The 22,768-nt window shown below is 40.4% G+C and overlaps 1 protein-coding gene across 2 annotated transcripts in view; it reads left to right on the top strand.

The window, feature by feature from the left end:
* Positions 1 to 909: 909 nt before the first annotated feature.
* The window catches only part of pter (phosphotriesterase related), a 61,734-nt gene continuing 39,875 nt past the window's right edge, over positions 910 to 22,768 (top strand). Inside the window, exons 1-2 of one of the 2 annotated variants that reach the window (XM_059972188.1) lie at positions 910 to 1,048; positions 1,444 to 1,897. In XM_059972188.1, the coding sequence (XP_059828171.1) occupies positions 1,466 to 1,897 (432 nt within the window). In that variant the 5' untranslated portion in view covers positions 910 to 1,048; positions 1,444 to 1,465. The remainder of the gene's footprint in view (positions 1,049 to 1,443; positions 1,898 to 22,768) is intronic. The other variant, XM_059972189.1, reaches the window with a different exon arrangement.

Below are 22,768 nucleotides of genomic sequence, written 5' to 3'. Positions count from 1 at the left end.
TTTAACCGCTCAATGGGGTCACTATGGAAGGGGTTGTTGAGGGAGGGACCTGATAATGCAATGTTTAAATCGAAACATCAACAATTCCAATATCTTCTCAAATGCTGCTCAATATGCTGAGTTGGACCATGAGACATAGGAGCAGAATTAGACCATTCAGCCCATCGAGCTAGCTCCACAAATGAGTTCTTCAGCAGATTGTTTGCTGCTCCAGCAGCTGCAGTCTCTTATGAAACCAGGGTGAATGAGCTACATCTCTAATTCCATGGGGAAATTGTCAAGACAAAGCAAGTGGTTAATTCAAGGTAAATTTTATTATCAGGGTACATGTATGTCATCACCTAGAACCCTAAAGCACATTATCCTGCAGGCTAACTCAGAGAATGATTCTAACAGATGCTGTCTGAACTGTTGAGTATTTTCCAGTGAGTGGCCATCACAAATCTATTAACCAAGGAGATCTGTGACCACTTAAATTATTAGCCATCCTTCAGGGATACTCCCTTTGCCCTATTTCTGCAAGTACAACTATCCCACTTTCCCAATTCTACTGAGGTGTCTTTGACCTGGACATTGTTTCTCTTTCCTCTGCTATTTTTTGAGAATTTTCTGCCTTCGTTTCCAGCATACGCAAAGCTTCCATTTGTAGGAAAATTACTTTGTTTGAACGGTAATTCGCAAAATACAAAGCTGAAGGTCAGAGAAGGAAAATCCCAAAGGCGGAATACCCCAGGTGCTGCAAATCTCAAATACAGATAACAAAGTAAGGGTATACACGGGACTTCAAGCAGCATCTGCGAAGCGGGAAACAGAATAACGTTTGAAATGAAAGACTTTCCATCACAACTCCGCCATTGGCGGTCAGTTCCGGGCATTGCGGGAGGATTCCGTCGCGTGCAGGGGAAAACTCGCGAGAGCAGACGTGGCGCCGATCGGCGAAGTGCGGAGAAGGCGCTGTTTGACAGGCGGTCTGCGCCGCGATACCCGGAACTGGAGATTGACAGGCAAGCTCGGCGGTGCCCCGGGGCATCGAGCTGCCGAGTGGCAGGTAAATCCGGATCTGAACAGTGCAACCGTCTTTCGTTACTTAGCGGTTTAAAGTGCAAGTTAAATAAGAGTGAACGTGTTCTGCCGGACTAAAAGAAATAAATTGCTGATTTTTGCCCTCCCTCTCTAGAAAGTTGATGCTTATATGGAACAGCTACAAACAGTTATAATAAGTTTTATGACGTATCTTTAGTCGGTTGCGTTCAAAGAGTGCGAAACTAGCTACACTGGTTCGACATTGCATTCCATTCTAGCCTTACAATGCTTTCAGACTATCCTTTGACGGTGCGAACTCATTTTAACTACTCCCTTTTTAAAATTCAACTCTAGTTAAATCACAGAGGAATAGCTCACGGGGTGGCAAACAAACAACGCCTAATCGATTGTTGTTGCTAGTTTTCAGGTACATTACAAGAAGATGACAGGGTTAAGTGGGAAAGTTCAGACCGTGCTGGGTCTGATCGATCCTAGCCAGTTGGGTCGCACCCTGACTCATGAGCACTTGGCCTTGTCTTTTGCGGTTTGCTACTTTCCACCACCCCCTGGTCAAGAAGACTACTCGGAAATGCCGATATCCATGAACAACTTGTATTGGCTCAAACAGAACCCGTACAGTCACAAAAGTAATCTGATGCTGAACGAGGAGACTGAAGTGGTGAAAGAGGAGCTGCTGCATTTTAAGAGGGTGGGTGGTGGAACCATTGTGGAAAACACAACGACGGGGATTTGCAGAGATGTGAAAACTCTCCGGCGCCTTTCTCAGGAAACTGGTGTCCATGTCATTTCGGGGGCAGGATTCTACGTGGGTGAAACTCATTCTCCTGAAACGCGGAGCATGACCGTGGAAAAAGTAAGTGAACAGAACTGGTGTACAGTCGGGTCTTTAAACAGAAATGACAATATTGAGGTGGATAGCTTTGCTCTTTCAATTAATGTGATTGTTGTAGCCCTGTCAAGGGGAAGCTTGGGAGATATTCGGAAGACTACCATAACAATTCCAAATAAAGTGATCTCATGGCGTTGGGGCACAGAAAAGGAAAACGGCCCTTCGCTCTCCAAGTAACTAAAATCCAAAGTTCAAAGTAAATTTGTTATCAGAGTACATGTCACCCTATACTGCCGATATTCGATTTATTGCAGACGTTCACGGTAGATACAAATAAGCACAATAGAATCAATTAAAAACTACACAAGACACTGTCAAATAAAAAAAAAATGGGCAAAAGAAGACAAACCATGCAAGCATAAAAAGCTAAAAATATTGAGAACACGAGTTGTAGAGTCCCTAGCAGTTCAGTGCTGAGGTGAGCGGACTTCTCCATGCTGGTTCTGGGGTCTGATGGCTGAAGGGTAATACCTGCTCCAGAACCGATGGTGTGGGACCCAAGGCTCCTGTACCACCTTCCTGGTGGCAGCAAGGCCTGGATAGCAGGTGTCCGCGATGATGGATGCTGACCTATTTGCCTCTATTCTCGTCCCGTTTGATCAGCGGTGTGTTGTACTCAACTGATTTGTTTGCTAACAATTAAGTTTTGCTTCAAATCTACAATAGATATTTAGAAATAGAATCTTAGTGTTCCTGGGAAATGGGGTTATGTATACCAGTTCCATCCTCCTGTATCCTTCACCCAGTCATGCAGAGTTTACCTTGTGCAATATATGGGTCAGTAACAGTGAGATGCTGATCTTGCAGGCCTACCCAAACCAACTGTGAAAAGCATTCTAACCTAAACTAAATGGATGACACATTTCCCAGAAATAGATGACATATTCTCAGACAAGTAAACCTGTGCCAATTTTCGCTTATCCTTAACACGAGCCAGCAATTTCTGCAGTACAGACTAAAAATGTTTTGATTGCAGAAATCTACAACCAGTTAGCATTTAACAAATGAAAACTAATTTAACAAAACTCCAAGCATTGGAAACAACATGAGATCAAATGCAAAATGGTGGAGACACCCAAAACATCCTGCAGCGTCTGTGGCAGGTGAAACAAGTTAATAGTAGTTCAGCCCTTCCTTTCCATTTGTGCTCTCTGATCTGAGCCTTTCCAACATTTTCTATATATTGGTTTAGTATTTAGTAAAACACCAAATAATAAGTTAGGAAATAGAAGTGATTGAGATTAAGGGAATGATCATAATTTGCAGTTCAGGTATAGATATCAGTTGTGTTTTCCAACGGAAGAGAAAGGATCCTCCAGTGATTTAAAGTTGAAGCCATTTCTTTTCTGGATATATAAAAACACACTGGGCTTGGGTATTGGAATATGTGTGTGGGAGTGGAAAGGACAAACAGATGGCAGATGTAATTAATTGTAGATAACCAAAAAATCAGGGACAAACAAGATTAAAAAAGCAGCATAATGTTATTACTCTGATAGAACTGCTAGAGTGAAATAGTTTCACTGTATTTGAAAGCTTCGAAACAAGTTGATAGCACAGTTAAGAAAATGTATGGGAAACTTTGCTTGAATACAAAATCAAGAAAGCCATGTTAAATGGAACATTACAGGTCGAGTTTCAGTTGAAGTTTTGTTACAGTTTTGGGATTCCTTTTCCCAAAACAATATCAACCCCAGGGATGATATTCTCCAGCTATGCCAAGAGACTGAAGAAGGATTTTACAGAAATTTGGTGAGAAATCCAAATGGACAATTCTTTTGAAGCACCACCACATTTAAGATGGGCGAAAATTGCTTCATTCTCTGCTGTAAGGTTCTATAACTTAATTTCCATTGGTTCGGGGTAGAATAACAGAAGTAGTGATATTAAGTGACAAATCATAGCACTAAAATAATGAAGTTCTCTTTCTGTGGTATAACGCCCTTGTCCCTTTTAAAAAAAAATTCGTATTATCCCAATTTCCTTTCAGATAGAAGGCAGCCTTACAGCCCACTCAGTTAATGCCAGAATACAGAGGAATCACATTTCCCCCATTAATTTTCCCTATAAACTATTTTCCATGCAGTTTTAGCAGTACTACCACCCGCCTACACTAGGAAGATTTGTTGGATTTGGAAGGAAAGCCACACAGTCATTGGGAAAGTATGCAAATTCTACACCAAGGGTGTCGGGATTGAAACTGAGTTGCTGCGGTTGGCCACTGGCTGTCACCATGTGGCTCCTCCACTTTCCTGGCTGCACTGGGGCAATAGCTGCTACACCTTGCCATGAGCAATATTGCCCTGTGTGTGTGTGTTTATATATAATCGGATTTATGCATTTCATCACACTTATATTTCCTTGCCACTTTCTGAAAAGAAGCAAAGGAATCCAACAACATCAAAATGAATTTAATTTCTCTGAGATAAACAGTCTCAAATGACAAGTAAACTCTCTCAGACATCAAGCACGGTATAGGTGTCGACCATCATCAGGAAACATCAGTTATAATTGATACCTGTACCCTGCTTGAAGCCCAATAGGAGTTTATTTGTCATATATGCCGGAAAAGCACTACATCCTTTTTTAGCCTCAAATGAATTTACCAACATGAAACTATGGCATAGTAGCATAGTGGTTAGCATAACATTGTTACAGCAGCAGGGACCTGGGTTCAATTCTGCCACTGCCTGTAAGGAGTCGGTACATTCTGACTGTGACCAAGTGGGTTTTCTCTGGGTGCTCTGGTTTCCTTCCACAATCCATAGACACGTGTGTCAGTAGGTTAATTGGTCACAAGTATAAAGGGGCTGGAAGGGCCTCTTACCATGCTGTATCTCTAAATATATATATTTTTAAAAGCAGTACAAGTGTAGGGGAGCACTTGACACATAAGCTAGAATACCTGTAACTGCTTATTGAAATTACTTGTTAAAAAATGTAAATAAAGACAGAAGTATGGCATCTATTCTCAAGGGAAAATAAACTGTGGCAGCTTATAGTGCTTACTTAAAACTGAGTTTTTTGCCTTCAAGAGATTGACAGCAGCTTACATCATTGTGGAGTTCATGGAGTTATGCAACATCTAGCTTTCCATGTTCATCTGTGTAAGATCACTTGGCTAGTATTATTTGACCAGTACACATCAAGGTTGCACAAAAATTTCTCTCATGCAGTGTTTTTTGTTTATTTAAATGTGAGTTTGAATGCAGAAAATTTAAGTCATGTTGATAGAAAATATGACAGAAGCTAGAATATTTGATTTTATGTCACAAAATGAACTCGGAAGTTTGATTTCCAACTTTAAAACAGTCAAGTTCTAACTCTATTCATTTCATAAATGTCACAAAGTATTGAAAGCACCGTTTCTGTGAAGCTTTGAGATATTCTGAGGAGGTGAGGTACAATACAAAGTTATTTTGTCCATTTCCTCCCATTGGTTCCAGACCTCCCATTTCTAAAGCATCTTTCAGTTATATAACCCTCCAAAGCATCAGTGCCCTTCTTGGTGATCTCAGAATGTACTTCATTAGCTGTCACACATGAGAAGGCACAAACCTTTCTACTTTTCCTCTTGTAAAATGCTGTTTAAAACCCAACACTGTGACCAATATTGTAGCCACTTCCCCGAGGATCTTTAAGCGCTCTGGTGTTTTATGACCACTTATGGTATTTAGTTATATTTAACTGTGCAAAGAGGTGATTTGTTCAGAAGTGTATACCAGGCCAGTTGTTACACAATTGCAGTTGCACTGTAGACTTTCCACAGGTGATGTTATGGGAGAGCTGCTTGTAAATGTAAATATTTAACTCTCAATTTGTATCTAGTTGCTTGTTGTTTGCATAGGTGGGTATTTTATAGGCAGTTCAACCATGAAGCAACGAAATTAAGGTTGAAAATTGACAGGAAGAGGTACAAGTAACTATCTTGCACAAAGTCCTCTGTATGTATCATGATCTTTTCTATTCATCCTGGGGGGAAATGTTACTGAGTTTTGTTACTCTAGACTGGCTTTTCAGTTTCATGCATGCATCACTGTGTGTCGGCACAAATCACTTTTAATGACAGTATTGAACTTTCAGAATCAGGTTTAATATCACTGGCATATGTTGTGAAATTTGTTAACTTAGCGGCAGCTGTACAATGCAGTCCATGATAAATATAGAAAAAGAACTGAATTACAGTAAGTATATAAGTGTATTAAGTAATTTAAATTAAAATAATTAGTCCAAAAACAGAAATTTAAAAAAAGTAGAGGTCATGTTCATGGATTCAGTGCCCATTTAAAAATTGGATGCAGAGGGGAAGAAGCTGTTCCTGAATCACTGAGTGTGTGCCTTCAGGCTTCTGCACCTCCTTCCTGATGGTAACAACTAGAAAAGGCCATGTCCTGGGTGGTGGTGTCCATGCATTTATAGTCAAATGTAGTTGTCCCGAACATAAATGGCACCGGTTGGCACCAAGTGTTTCAATAGCAGCCTCCATAGCATGAGGTACAGCAGTGGAGTGACACCCTGTTGAGACCCCTCTAAGGAGTTATTTTTCAGATCATTAACCAGGTTAGATCTGCAATCCAATTGATTCCTCCTTCTTCCTCTATCTCTTAGGCAGTTCCTCCAGGTTAGAGCTGACTTGACTCCATTCTAGTTTTTGTGCTCTGTGGTGGCTGATGAGCCTCATGTGGGACATTTAGACTCTTCCACAACTGGGTTAGGAGGGGGTGTATTGGCCAGGCAGGCGTGTACTTTGTGACGTGGTGCTCTAATTCCACCACCGATGCAGGGCCTCCGTGCTCCTGGTTCAAGGACTTAATGCTCTCAATATCGTCTTGAACCCTCCTTTTCCACTTTGAACAGACTGAGAAAATGTTCCCAGTGTCTGTAGAGTGCAATGTTGTTCAAGGACATTTTGAGCAGATCCTTGAATCTTTGAGTTGTGGTAAACTCTTCCCAGAAACACAGGCAGCATATCTCCAAAGAGTCTAGTATTGGACATGTAAAGAACTTGGCCTTTCCAATATAGCTGCCTTGGTGTAACCAGGGCCCTAATGTTGGGAATACTGTCGTGGGAGAAGACATTGATAATTGTTCATTTATTCTTCCAGGGAACTTGGAAGATTTTCCAGGTACACGATTGTTAATAGTTTTTCAGTGTTTTGAGATTTGCTGTCCAATCCACAGATCATTTAGGGATGGCAGGGATCACTGCTGCCAATAGACCATAAATTTTGTACCAGACCTGAGACCTTCATGCTCAAATGCTCTTTCCCTTGATAGACCATTGGCTATGTCACCATGCTGAAGCGGTGCTGAATTTCATCATTAGTGTCTGCCTTTGCTGCCCTATTCTAAGAAATGAGATGTGTTTCATGATTTGCAGAGTCTTGCTTGAACATGCATAGTCAGGGGCAGTTTGGTAGAATGGAATTGGACAATCCACACCAGGTGTGTGTGAGAAGAGCTACTTTTTAATCAGCGCAGTGATTGAGATTTCAAAAGCAGTTTCATGGCAGTTTTTCTTATTTGAGGAACAACCAGTCAGCGAGAGGGATTCATTAGAAATGGTCAAAAGAATAACTCCAGTTCCTGAGTGGCCACTCTTCAGAGTGTGTCAGAATAACTTTGGCTCATCGGGTTTGGATGAGGCAAATTGACCTGTAAGTTACTTTCTCTGTATTCTTACTTGTTGTTCATTCCTTTTGTATTAGTGCATAGTATGATGAGAATGGTCACGTACAAACACGCTGGAGGAACTCAGCAGGCTGGGCAGCATCCATGGAAATGAGCAGTCAACGTCTCAGCCCGAAGTGTTGACTGCTCTTTTTCTATGGATGCTGCCCGACCTGCTGAGTTCCTCCTGTGTGTTTGTACGTGTTGATTTAACCACAGCATCTGCAGTGTACTTTGTGTTTATTATAGTGAGAATGGTTCCAGGGCGTTAATTTATGCATGTGGGAAGACCAAGAGTTTTCCTATCTCCCAGGTGAACACATCTGCACCAAGTGTACTGAGCTACAGGTCCTGAGAGAACGTATTAAGAAGCTGGAGCTGCAGCTCAATGACCTTCAGGTGATACGGGAGAATGAGGAGATGATAAACAGGAGCTATAGGCGGGTAGTCACCCCTAGGGGATGGAAGATGAGTAACTAGGTGACTGTCAGGAGAAGGAGGGGAAATGCATAGCAAGTGCAGAGTACACGTGTGGCCGTTCCCCTCAATAATAAGTATATTACTTTAGATACTATTGAGGGGGATGACCTACCTGTGGGTGGGGAGCCACAGTGACCGGCTCCCTGGCACTGAGTCTGGTGCTGTGGCTCAGAAGAGCAGAGAGGTAAAGAGGACTGGAGTAGTGATAGTTTCTTTAGTCAGAGTAACAGAGACAAAGTTCTATGGGCACGATAGAGATGCCTGGATGCTGCCTCCCTGGAACCAGGTTCAGGGATACCTTGTATGTCTTTGAAATTCTCAAGTGCGAGGGTGAACAATCAGAAGTCTGGGTATATATTGGCACCAATAACATAGGTAGGCAAGGTGAGGAGGTCCTGAACAGGGATTCTAGGGAACTATGTAGAAAGCTAAAAAAACAGGACCTCTGGGATAATAATCTCTGGATTCCTGCCTGTGCCATGTGCCAGTGAAGGTAAGAATAGGATGATTTGGCAGGTGAATGTGTGGCTGAGGAATTGGTGCAGGGGTCAGGGGTTCAGATTTATGGATCATTGGGATCTATTTTGGGGAAGGTATGACCTGTACAAATGGGACGGGATTCACCTGAAGCAGAGGAGAACCAATATCCTTTAGGCCAGGTTTGCTAGAGCTGTTCAGATGGGTTTAAACTAATTTGATGGGGTGATAGGAACCAGAGTGATAGTGTTGAAGATAAGGTAGTTGGGTTACGAACAGATGCAATGGGTAGTGAGACTCTAGCAAGGAGAGGCTGATGTTAGGCCAAAATTACAGTCAAAAGGATGAGTTGCAATGTTAAATGTGGACAAAATCAAAAAGGGTAAATACAGGACTATAGGTGTTATATCTGAATGTGCACAGTATCTGGTTGATGAACTTGTAGCATATTTACAGATTGGCAAGAATGATGTTGGAGGCATCACTGAATCATGGCTGAAAGAAGATTGTAGCTGAGAGCTTAATGTTCAAGGATACACCTTGTATCAAAAGGACAGGTAGGAAGGCAAAGGGGTGGTGTGGTTCTGTTGGTAAAAAATAATGAAATCATTAGAAAGAGGTGACATAGAGTTGGAAGGTGTTGAATCATTGTGAATAGAACAAAGGAACCACCAGGGTAACAAGAACCCGATAGGAATTGTAGACAAACTCTGAAGCAGTAGCAAGAATGTGGTCTACAAGTTACAATGGGAGATATAAAATGCATACCTAAAGGATACTGTTACAACAGTCATGGGGATTTCAATATGCAGATAGATTGGCAATATCAGGTTGATGTGGGATTCCAAGGGGAGAATTTCTAGAATGCCTATGAAATGGCTTTTTAGAGCAGCTCATGGTTGAGCCCACTAGGGGATCAGCTATTTTGGATTGGCTGCTGTCTAAGGAACCAGACTTGATTAGAGAGCTTAAGGTAAAAGAACCCTTAGGGGAGGGATCGGAATACGATCAAATTCACCCAGAAACTGGAGGAAGAGAAGCTGAAGTCAGATGGATGAGTATTACAGTGGAGTCAGATGGAATTACAGAGGTATGAGAGGGGAGTTGGCCAGAATTGATTGGAAAGGAACACTGGCAGAAATGATGGCAGAAGACCAATGGCTGGAATTTCTGGAAGCAATTCAAAAAGCACTTGATATGTGCATCCCAAAGAGGAAGAAGTATTTTAAAGGCAAGATGACATAGCCATGGCTAACAAGAGAAGTCAAAGCCAACATAAAAGCTAGAGAGAAGGCATATGACAGAGCAAAGATTAATGGGAAGTTAGAGGATTGGGAAGCCTTTAAGAACCAACAGATGGCAACTAAAAAAAATTATTAAGAAGGTAAAGATGAAATATCAAAGTAAGTTAGAAAATCATAAAGAGGACACCAAAAATTTCTTAAGATACGTGAACTGTAAAAGAGAGGCAAGAGTGGATATCAGATCACTGGAAAACAAAGCTGGAGAGGTAGTAATGGGGGACAAATTGAGTAAGTTTTTTACATCAGGACTCACTGTGGAAAACACTAGTAGTATGGAGAAAGTTTCAGGTGTTAAGCGTCATAAAGCATGTGAAGTTACTAGCGAGAAGGTTCTTGGGAAAGTGAAAGGTCTGAAAGTAGATAAGTTACCTGAACCAGATGGTGTAAACCCCAGAGTTCTGAAAGAGGTGGCTGAAGAGATCATGGAGATATTAATAATGATCGTTCAAGAATTACTTGATTCTGGAATGGTTCTGAAAGACTCGCAAATTGCAAATGTCATTCCACTCATTAAGAAGGGAGAGAGGCAGAAGAAAATAAATGATAGGTTGGTTAGTCTGACTTCAGATGTTGGGAAGATGTTGGAGTCGATTGTTTTGGGGTACTTGGAGGCACATGATAAAATGGGCCGTTGTCAGCACGGTTTCCTCAAGAGAAGATCTTGCCCGACAGATCTGTTTGAAACTGCAAGCAGGATAGACAAAGGAGATATAGTTGATATTTTGTACTTGGATTTTCAGAAGGCCTTTAACAAGGTGCCACAAATGAAGCTGCTTAGCAAGCTACTAGCCCATGGTATTACAGGAATAGAGTCTAGCATGGATAAAGCAATGGCTGATTGGATGGAGGGAAAGTGGGAATAAAGGGAGCCTTTTCAGATTGACTGCCTGTGACTAGTTGCATTCCACAGGCATCTGTGTGGGACCAATTCTTTTTACGTTATATGTCATTGACTTGGATGATGGAATTGATGGTTTTGTGGTGAAGCTTGCAGATGATAAGAAGATAGGTGGAGGGACAGGTGGTTTTGAGAAAATAGAGAGGCACAGAGGACTTAGACAGATTAGGAGAATGGACAAAGAAGTGGCAGATAGAATACCATGTTGAGAAGTGTATGGTCATGCACTTTGGTAGAAGAAGTGAAAGGATTGACTGTTTTCTAAATGGAGAGAAAATACAAAAATGTGAGGCGCAAAGGGATTTGGGAGTTCTTGTGCAGGATTCCCTAAAGGTTAATCTGCAAGTTGAGTCTGTGGTGAGGAAGGCAAATGCAATGCTGAAACCAGAGAAGGTTCAAATGAGGTTCATGATAAAGATTCCAGGATTAAATGGCTTGTCATGTGAAGACCGTTTGATGGCTCTGGGCCTATATTCACCGGAATTCAGAAGAATGAGGGGTGACCTCATAGAAACCTATCGAATGGTGAATTTCCTATGATGGGAGTGTCTAAGACCAGAGGACGCAGCCTCAGTATAGAGGAGTGAGCTTTTAGAACGGAGATGAGGAGGAATTTTTTTAGCCAAAGTGTAGTGAATCTGTGGAAATTCATTGCTATAGGCAGCTGTGGGGGCCAAGTCTTTACTTATACTTGAGGCAGAGGTTGATAGATTCTTGATTGGTCAGGGCATGAAGGGATACAGAGGAGGAAGGCAAGAGAAGACAGATTGATCAGCCGTGATGAAATGGCAGAGCAGACCCAATGAGCCATAAGGTCTACTTTGGCTCCTATATCATGTTTTTATGGTCTTACAGAATACATTTGTCTTGTGGATGTTGAACATCAAGCCCAGATCTGTATGTGAACAAATTGACCATGGCTTGGAACAAGACTTAAAAAAAATACATAACCTTCAGCATCATCTCTATACTGTAGCCAACTACTAGTAAAGGTGAATATGGTTCAGCAGTGCACTCATGGGAGGCAGAAGAGATTACCATTAGAAAGATTGACACCATTTTTGTCAGATGCATGTTGGAGGTGAGTGAGGTATAACATTGTAACAGGAAAGATTGAGAAAAAATGTTAGTGCAACAATGCAGACTTGTTTGATTGGTTCTGTTACAGATCCATTGGCTACTGTCAGGACTGTCATTCCACAATGAGGCAAACATAACATGGAGACAAAACTTTGATGGCAGCTAAATTTGAGAAAGATTTTGCACAGTTCCTCCTAAAGGATAGGCAAAAGTGTTTTTGGTAAGTGTGAGGACTTCTAAAGTGAAATTCTGTGTATTCAAAGCTTGTATATCCCTGTCAGAAGAAATTGCAAGGTTAACTAGTTTAGGGAACCTTAGTTTTTGAGAGATATTGAGGCCTGGTTAAGAAAGAAATTGCGTAGCAGGTATAGGCAAGTCGGAACAAATGCGGTACTTGAGGAGTATAAGAAATGCAAGGTACTGGAAATGTGAGTATTTGGATAGACAGGGACTGATTCAGAATATGCGGCAAGGCTTTGCTCATAGTAGGTTGTGTCCAACCAAACCTATAGAGTTTTTGAGGAATTTACCAGAAAAGTTAATGAAGGCAAGCCAGCGAATGTTGTCAACATGAACTTCAGCAAGGCACTTGACAAGGTCCCGCATGGGAAGTTGGTCAAGAAGGTTCAGTTGCTCAGCATTCAAGATGAGGCAGTACATTGAGTTAGACATTGGCTTAGTGGGAGAAGCCAGAGAGTGGTAGTAGAGGGTTACCTGTCTCACTGGAGGCCTGTGACTAGTGGAGTGCCACAAGGATCGGTACTAGGTCCATTGTGGTCCAATGATCTGGATGACAGTGTGGTTAAGTGGATCAGCAAATTTGCAGATGACATCTAGATTGGAGATGAAGTGGACAGCAGGGTAGGCTATCAGGGCTTGCATGTTCACGAAAGGAGAGAGAGAAAGCACGAGTCGGGTAACCGACCATCATTAATTGAAAAACTATGGCGATCATTATCAAAAGAAATTATATCAGGACATTTTGAAATCGTAACGCAATTAAGCACAACCAATGTGATTTAATTATTGGGAACTGTGCTGGCCAAATTTATTTATTCTGTAAGAATAGCGGAATTCAGTGTGTATTTAAGAGGCAGTATAGATTTCCAAAAGGCATTCAGTATGGTAGGTCACTGCACAGGATAGGCTTCACAGAGTTGGATGTAACCTACCTTCATGATAAAAGGGCCCTGGTGTATTGTATCCAGATAAATGAGAGTTGGTCTTAATGGAGCACCTGTGATTCTGAAGGAGATTGGTGGGGTATTTCCTCATATGCAGATCTAAAGCGAGAGGTAAGCTGCCTGGAACTAGTGGAAGAAAGTACTTAATTAGGCATTCACATTGGTAATCAAGGAAGGAGAACAGCGAGATCAGGCAGGGATAAGCTGATACTTTAGGCTAGTGGTCACCAACTTTTGTAAGTCCAAGATCCCCTACCTTGGCCTTACTGAAAGGCAAGATCTACCTACTAAATCATTTAGAGAAAAAGCAGCTCAGATTGTACTTCCAATTTGATGCCTTTTATTTGGGCTAATTGTATTTTAATTACATAAAATGCTTTTGTCAGACTTTCAAATTAATTCAGCCAAGAAAACACTGTAACTAGCATGTCAAACAGGCCATAGTGGCATCGAGCTCCTCCTATAACACCTTGAATAAGTGCTGAAGCGCTTTTGCTCGAATCAAGTTTATCAGTTTGACTACCAGTGTCATTACATGAGAAAAGTCCACAACCTTCCCAGCTAAGGGCTGCTGATGAATCACACAGTGATAATCCAGGAAGTTGGGGAAAATCAGGGTCATTATGGCACACACCACGCATTGCTGGGGCCCCATGAGTAGAAATTGCCACCAGTTTATGAATGGGGATGTCATTTTCACGGACATTTTTTTAAAAACTCCTCACCCCTCGTTCTCTCCTTTAAGTGCAAAAGAGTGAGGAAGTCCTTCTTTGTTGTAAAATCCTGGAAGGCCATTCTGACAAATACAACAAACTGAGCTGTTTGCATTACATCCAGGGAGTCATTGAACTGTCGTGAAAAATATTCACAGAGTGACAAGTCCTTTAACACTTGTTGATCCACGTCCTCTGAGCCTTCAACCCCAATTTCAGCTCCTCAACTTTCCTGGTATTGGTAAACTGTTACTGAGACACTAGTATAAGTTTCAGGGGTACCCAAGCTAATGACACCACTGTTTTTGTTTCCCATTTCTTTACATTTGGGGAATGTTGGAATTTAAAGGGGGAGAAGTGTTGTAATGTGAGTATTATAAAGATAAGTTAATACCAATTAGGATCATGGTAAAGCTGCTTGGAAAGAGAGATTGTTTCTGGGGTTGTGGGGTTTTCCTTCCGGTCTTTTCTGCATTAGTGAAAACCTCTGTATGCAAATATCGTTTACCGTCCTAGATAAAGTTGTCCCTTTTGGGCATGAAGTTGTCGAGTGGTCCTTTTTCAAAGTAGAAGTTACTACATATTTGCATCAAAAGGTTTATCAGGCATAATGTATTTGTGTATTTATTTCTAATTTTTTTTTGGGGTGTACTGGGAAAGTCTCAAAGATCGATCGGTCAATCGTGATCGACTGGTTGGCGACCACTACTCTCGGGTGTGTGGACATCAAGTGGAGGAGGTGTTGGGGTCTTGAAAGAAAAATGGCCAATGAATCCCGAAAGCCTGATGGGATCTACCCTGGGTTACTGAGAGAGGCAAAAGAAGAAATTTGTGGAACTTTGACAGATCTTTTTAGGTTCTTTTATCACAGGCGGTGTCCCAGGCCAGTACTGTTTTCTTATTTAATGAAGACACTAAGGGCAAACCAGAAAATTGTAGGCCTTTAAGCTTTACAACAGTGATAGGGAAATTATTGGAGAATATTTGAGGGATAAGATCCACGAATATTTTGAAAAAGTTGACTTATTTGGGCAGTCAGCATGGTTTTGCATGGGGGAAGTCATATCTTACAAACTTGATTGAGTATTTTGAGGAGGTAATAAAGGAAATTGTTGAAGGCAGGACAATAGTGAAGTTTTTTTGTGAAGGTCTCTCATGGTTGGTTGATCCAGAATATTAAGGTACATAGGATCCTGGAAGACTTGGTAGGTTGGATTCAAAATAGCAGGGTTTGCAGGACATTATTTCTTACACAGCAAAATTTGTTGGCATGAATGGCAGCAATACTTCATGCCAGATGAACTCAATGCATTTTATGCCCGCTTTGAATGGGAGAATATAACTACAGCTGTGAAGATCCTTGTTGCGCCTGGTGACCTGCAATCTCTGTCTCGGAGTCTGATGCCAGGCTGTTTTACGAGGGCACACCCTTGCAAGTTGGTAGGCCTAGATGGCGTACCTGGTAAAGCTCTGAAAACTTGTGCTAACCAATTGGTGGGTGTATTCAAGTATATTTTCAGCTTCTCATTGCTATTGTCGGATATTCCCACCTGCTTCAAAAGGGCATCAAGTATACCAGTGCCCAAGAAGAGTAGTGTGAGCTGCCTTAATGACTATCGTCCAGTAGCACTCTTATCTACAGTGATGAAATGCTTTGAGAATTTTTTATGGCCAGAATCAACTCCTACCTCAGCAAGGACCTGGACTCGCTGCAATTTACCAATTACCACAATAGGTCCACAGCAGACGCAATCTCAGTGGCTCTTCACATGGCTTTATATCACTTGGACAATACAAACACCTATGGCAGGATGCTGTTCATTGACTATATCTCAGTTTAACACCACCATTCCTACAGTCCTGATCGATAAGCTACCAAACCTGGGTCTCTGTACCTCTCTCTGCAACTGGATCCTAGACTTCCTAACCAGAAGACCACAATCTGTACGGATTGGAAATAACATATCCACCTCACTGACAATTGACACTGGTGCTCCACAGGGATGTGTGCTTAGCCCACTACCCTACTTTCTCCGCACCCATGACTGTGTGACTAGGCATAGCTCAAACTTCATCTATAAATTTGCTGATAATACATCCATTGTTGGCAGAATTTCAGATGGTGATGCAAGGGCACACAGGAATGAAGTATACCAGTTAGTTGAGTTGGTGTCATAGCAAAAACCGTGGCACTCAACGTCTGCAAGGCCAAAGAGGTAATTGCGGGCTTCAGAAGGGATAAGAGGAGGGATTACGAACCAATCTTCATACAGGAATCCGAAGTGGAGAGGGTGAGCAATTTCAATTTCCTGGGTATCAAGAGGATCTAACCTGGTCCTCACATTTTGAGGTAGCTAGAAAAAAGGCAAGACAGCAACTATATTTGGAGTTTGAGGAGATTTAGTTTGTCACCTAAGACACTCAAAAACTTCTACAGGTGTACTTTGGAGAGTATTCTAAAAGGCTGCATCACTGTCTGGTATGGGGCGGGGGGGGGTGGGGGGCTATTGCTAGAAGCTGCAGAAAGTTGTAAAATTATTCAGCTCCATCTTGGGTACTAGCCTCTGTAATCCAAGACATCTTCAAGGAGTGGTGTCTCAGAAAGAAAGTGTCCATCATTAAGGACCCCCTTCACCCAGGGCATGCACTCTTCTCATTGTTACCATCAGGAAGGAGGTACAGAAGCCTGAAGGCACACACATAGTGATTCACAACCAGCTTCTCCTCTACCATCCGATTCCTAGATGAACATTGAACCCATGAATACTGCCTCACTTCCATTATTTTTGTTTTTGCACTATTTTTAATTTAATTATTTACTGTATGTACTTACTGTAATTTATTTATTCCTATATTATCAATTATTGCATTGTACTGCTGTCACTGACAAATATCACGGCATATGCCGAGATATTAAACCTGATTCTGATTGAGTTTCTTGAGAAGGTATTGAAGGTAATTGTTGAAGGCAGGACATTCATAAAGTGTTTTGTCCAAGTCTCTCATGGTTGGTTGATCCAGATTAAGGCACATAGGATCCTGGGAGACTTGATGGGTTCAAAATGGGCTTGGTCATAGAAGACAGGATAATGGTGGAGGACTGGTGTTCTGACCAGAGGTCTGGACCAGTGGTGTTCCACAGAGATCAGTGTTTGGACCTCTGTTGTTTGTGATATACTGTATAGTATATTAATAAATTTGAATGAAAATATAGGTGTGCTAATTAGTAAATTTGCAGATAACATGATAATTGATGGAATTGTGGATATTGAGGAAGGTTGTTAGCAGGAATGTAGACTGGTTGGAAAATGAAGCAGAAAAATGGAAAATGAAATTCAATCCAAATAATTGTTTAGTTTTGCAGTTTTGAAGATCAAACATAAGAGGAAAGTATAGAGTAAGTAGCAGGATTTTTAGAGGCATTAATGTACAGAGGGATCTTAGTCCAGCACACTGAATGATAAAGTCAGGAAGTTTTGTTGCAGTTGTATATACTTTAATGAGCAGCATATTTTGTGCAGTTCAGGGTGCTGCTGCATTACAAGAAGGATGTGGAGGTTTTGGAGAGTGCGCAGAAACTACTTACCAGTGTATTGCCTGGATTAGAGAGTACTAGCTATAAAGAGAGTATGCACAAAGGAGTTTGTACGTTCCCCCTGTGACCACGTGGGTTACCTTTGGGTGCTCTGGTTTCCTCTCACTGTCCAGAGATGTATTGGTTGGTCAAATAATTAGTCACTGTAAATTGTCCCATGATTAGGCTACGGTTAAATTATTATCATTGAAATAGTTAAAAAGGCATAGAAAAGACAAACTTCCATACAACTGAGTAACAAATTATGTATTTAAATGGATTAGAATGCTACCAAACTACTACAGTAGAATAAAGCTGTATTAGCTCTTAATAGTTCTTACTGTTGTGTACATTGTCATATACTTGGGATTGACTGCAAATGAACAAGATCAGCACAAACACCCAGTGCAGATAATGGACTGCCTTCATACAATGCCTTTGATGATTGCATCCTCCAAATCTTCATTTTCATGACAGCGTTCAAGATGATTGTCAATACCTTCAAATTCTTCATAGTTCCTAACTTGTTGAAGTAGTGAAATCATTTCATTTTTACTCTCAACTGTTTCTGGCATCTCCAAGCTCAAATGCTTGAAACCGCAGTGAGCAAATCAGTTCCAAGTTGTCTTACTGCTTATTAGTCCCTAACTGTCAGTGACAAAAATCACTGCTTTTGAACACAAACAAGTGACATTATTTAAAAACTGTTCGCTGTAAGCACAGTGTGATGTCTAATGGCCACACAATATAACACGCAGCTGACGTTAGTTAGAAACTGGTCGGCATCAGTCACCGGTCCCAATTAAGCAGTGTACCCAGATAAATGAAGGGAATCCCGGCTGTTTTCTTGATTTGTTTTTGTTCTTTAAGAGTTGACCCAACTTGGCATCTGCCCCAATTAACCAGAGTTCACTTTATACAAAATTATAAAAAACATAGGTTAAAGAACCAGAGTTTTTTTCCCCCACCTGGGTGGAAATGTCAAATACTAGCTTTAAGATGAGAGGGAGCAAGTTTGAAAGAGATTTATGAAACAAGTGTTTTACACAGCCAGTGGTAGGTATCCAATGGCACTGTCAGGAGAAGGAGCTGAAGCAGATATGATACCAACTTTTAAAAGGGTTTACACAAACACATGCACAGGCAAAGAATAGAGGGATATAGACCACATACAGCTAGATGGGATTGGCCTGAATTTACATCTTGGTCAGCACAGGCGTCATGAGCCAAAGGGCATAATCCTGTGGTACCCTGTTCTTTTATCTATGAATCGTTGAATATATTCAGTGCTGAAATGGATTAATTTTAGGGAAGTATCTACTTACATATATTTCTCAGTCCTTAAGTCCTTAATTCACTTTAAATAAAAATGAAATCAGTGAAAATTTGTTAGCATCATGTGAAAGGGTTGTTGCTTGAATCTTTGAAAGCTTTTTTTTGTTTCAATATAAAACTAGAAATTATTTAATAGGATATAAATATTTAAACTATTCTAAGTGTTTCTATTAAGATTATTCTGTGTTTTCTGCTTTTGAAGATTTTTGGTCTGTCTTCTTACAGTATTTTCAATGCAGTCATTTAGGTGCCCGAGTGATAACTGATTGCCCTATCACTGGCTAAGGATTTATTGGTTAATGCATCATTCAGCTGTTACTTTCACAAATAAGTTAGAAGAGAATTATTTATACCTTGAACTGTCATACAGCTGATGGTAATATTCACTTCCAGCAGGAGAGCAAAGTTAGCATCAGTGAGATAGCCACCTTTACACAGCTAACCAGGTCTTTATTTCTTCTGTGGCCTCATTTCATTTTTGGTGAGGGCTGCAATTGAGCATGAACCTGAATGGGAAAGTGGTTGAATGGTTTCCCACTCCTCGTGAAATGAAAATATATATGCATGTAATACTTATAACATATGTATCGATCAGTTTAAGTCCAAATTTTATCAGTTCCACTGATCTAGTTAAGAGAATTTTGCAATTATTGTTGAACACTTTTGAAGGGTACTCATTAACATTGTGACTTCCAGAATATGACATTGATTGCATAAACAAAATGGTTTTAAATAGTTGTGAAAATACATTTTAACATTGATTAGAATAAATAATTCATCGCATTACAACTAGACAAAGTAGCTGCTGTCATAAAGGGAAATTTTCAGGATATATGCATCTGAAATTAAACTAAAACATGGAAATGCAGAAAAAAAAGAACAAAAGTACACTGTTCATTAGGAAATTAATTCATTTTCTTTGCCTTTCTAACTTAAGAGACTTAAGTGGATGCGTTCCTCCGATTAACTAAGCCAAGCTCAAAGAAAAAGAGCATTTAAATATCAGTGACAGAATGTGTCTGTAGTGGAGTAATGGCATTACGTGGCTGCAGAAGTTCCTATTGTAGAAGATCTAATGGTCTTAATGACCTTGTGACTACAAAATTCATCAAGGTGATATCTTTAGGCTGGATTTGCATATTGTATTTTGTTCTCAGTTAGCCTGTTATGAATTGTAATGAAAATTTTTGGTATTTATTCTTAAAGAAGTTCTAATAGGGCACTTGGAAAATAATCATAGGATTGGGCAGAGTTGACATGGATTCATGAATATAAAATTATGTTTAAAAAATGTTATTGGAGTTATTTTGAGGTTGATGTTAGCAATATAGTTGAGGGATAAATAATGGGTATGATATACTTGGACTTTTGGAGGGGCTTTGAGCATTTGTTGCTACTGAGCATTTGTTAATAAATGAAAGACAGAGTAGGTATAATCAGACCAATCATGGATTGCTGTGGTAAGCAGGGACCACTGACATTAGTGCTGGTGCCCTAAATATACTTAGCTCTATCAATGATTCGACTAAGGAAACCAGGTGTAATATAATAAGGCCTGGTGACTGCACTAATCTACATGGCATTTTTGCCTATGAAGAAGATGCAGAGTGGCTTCAGGGATTATAGACAGGTCAAGGAAATGGGCAAGGATATAGCAGATGGAATAAAATCAGGAAAAATATGAGACCTATTTTTGCCAGAAAAAAAAGTTAAGTGTTGAGGGATCTAAATATACTTGTGCGTGAATCACTTGAACTTAAAGTGTATACTCAGCTGGCAATTAGAAGGAAAATAATGCATTTGTATTTATACAAGAGGATTTCAACACGAGTTCAAATACCTTGTTCCAGTCATATTTGGAGTTTTATGCATAGGTCAGGTTTCTTTCTACGAATCTTAACAGCAGGAATAAAGTGAGGGGTCCAGATGGTGCTTTGCTATCTGAGAAGGTATTAAGCAAACTAGGCAGGTACTCTATGGATTTTTGGAAAATGGAAGTTTATCTCGTGAGATCACATTCCTGGGTTTGATAGGAATGGTGCAGGGTTGACATTTCCCCTATACAGCAAAGGGACAAAAATCTCATATTAAGGGGCAGGACATTTAAGATATAGACGAGAGGACATTTTTTCAGAGAGAAGGGTATTTAAAAACCCTCTACCAAAGAGACTGTGGCGGCCTAGTTTTCCAGCATATTCACAGTGAAGATTGATAGCTTTTGGATATGAAGGAAATTAAGAGTAATGGTGTTACTACACAAAGTGGAGATGAGGTAAAACATTTGCCTTGTTCTTATTAAAAGGACAAGGCATGAGCAGCAGAATAGCCTAGTCCTGTTTCTCTTGTTGCCACATTCTTTCCAATCTGCTTACATTACTTCCAGAAAATCATTCACCTCACAGAGTAATGCATGCACAGTTCCAATTGATAAACTGGTAATTTGATTTATTATTGTCTCATGTATGGAGGTACTGTGAAGAACTTTATTTGCAAGCCAGCCATACAGATCATTTCATCACACCACTGTAGGACAAGGAAGAATTGTTATGTTTGTAAGGCCGGTAATAAGTCAAAAGAAAAACATTGGAACCCATGAAAGCATGTCAATTTTGTTTTACTTTTAGTGAGATGCTTACTTATCATGTGGTGACATAATTACATATGCCATTCACATACTTCTTACATATAATCATAATTAATTAAGTAAACTACAAAAATGCTTAATCAAACAATATGTTTAAAATATTACTCACATATTACTGAAATATTAAATACACCTGCCTGCTTAGCTATAAAGTCCAATTCAATATAAAATGCATCCCCACTCAAATATGTAACAAAATGCTCTCTGGTTGTAAGGCCATTTAGCCCATCGAGCCTGCTTCATCATTTCATAATGGCTGATCCATTTTTCCTCTCAGCCCCAATCTCCTGCCTTCTCCTTGTATCCCTTCATATCCTATAATAAAAAATCTGTCAATCTCTGCCTTAAATATACCCAATGACTTGGACTCTGCACCCTGCCATAGCAACGAATTCCAGATTCACCACTCTCTGGCTAAAGATTCCTCCTCGTCTCTGTTCTAAATGGATGTCCCTCCACTCTGAGGCTGTGTCCTCTGGTCTCAGACTCACCCATCATAGGAAATATCCTCTCCACATCCACTATCAAGGCCTTTCAACATTCAATAGGTTTGAATGAAGTTTGAATTGGTTTCTTCTGTGAGCAGAGGCCTGGAGCCATCAAATGACAAGCTTTTTAATCCTGGAATCATTTTTGTGAAAGCCCTTTGAACTCTCTCCAATGTCAGGAAATCCTTTTTTAGATAAGGGGCCAAATCTGCTCACAATACTCCGTGAGGCCTCGCCAGTGCTTTATAAAGTCTCATATTAATTCCTTGTTTTTATATTCTAGTCTTCTTGAAATGAAAACTAATATTATATTTGCCTTCTTCACCTCTGATTCAATCTGCAAAATAGCCTTTAGTGAATCTGCATGAGGACTCCCAATTCCCTTTGCACCTCATTTTTTTTTAAATTTTCTCTTCATTTACAAAATAGGCTACTCTTTTGTTTCATCCACCAAAGCACATGACTGTACACTTGCTGACATTATATTCCATTTGCCAGTTCTTTGCCCATTTTCCTAATCTGTCTAACCTCTGTAGCCTTTCTGCTTCCTCAAAACTACTTCATGGTGTTTGCAAACTTGGCCACAAACCCATCAATTCCATCATCCAGATCATTGACATAAAACGTAAAAAGCAGTCCCAGCAGAGACCCCTGTGGAACACTGCTAATCGCCAGCACCCAAATAGACAAGGCTTCATTTGTTTCCACTTTATATCCCCTGCCATTCAACAAATCCTCCATCCATGCTAGAATCTTACCTGTAATATCATGTGCTCTTGCAGCCTCACGTGCAGTACCTTGTCAAAGGCCTTCTAAAAATCCAACTACACAACATGCATCAATTTTCCTTTGACTGTCCTGCTTGTTATTTCTTCAAAGAATTCCAACAAATTTATCAGGCAAGATTTTCCCTTGGGGGAAACCATGTTGTCTTTGGCTTACTTTATCATGGGCCTCCGAGTACCCTGAAACCACATCCTTAACAATC

The sequence above is a fragment of the Hypanus sabinus genome, chromosome 6 (assembly GCF_030144855.1).
Source record: "Hypanus sabinus isolate sHypSab1 chromosome 6, sHypSab1.hap1, whole genome shotgun sequence".
Classification (NCBI taxonomy): Eukaryota; Metazoa; Chordata; class Chondrichthyes; order Myliobatiformes; family Dasyatidae; genus Hypanus; species Hypanus sabinus.
Note: the sequence above shows the minus strand (reverse complement) of the source record. Positions and strands in the feature narration are given on the sequence as shown.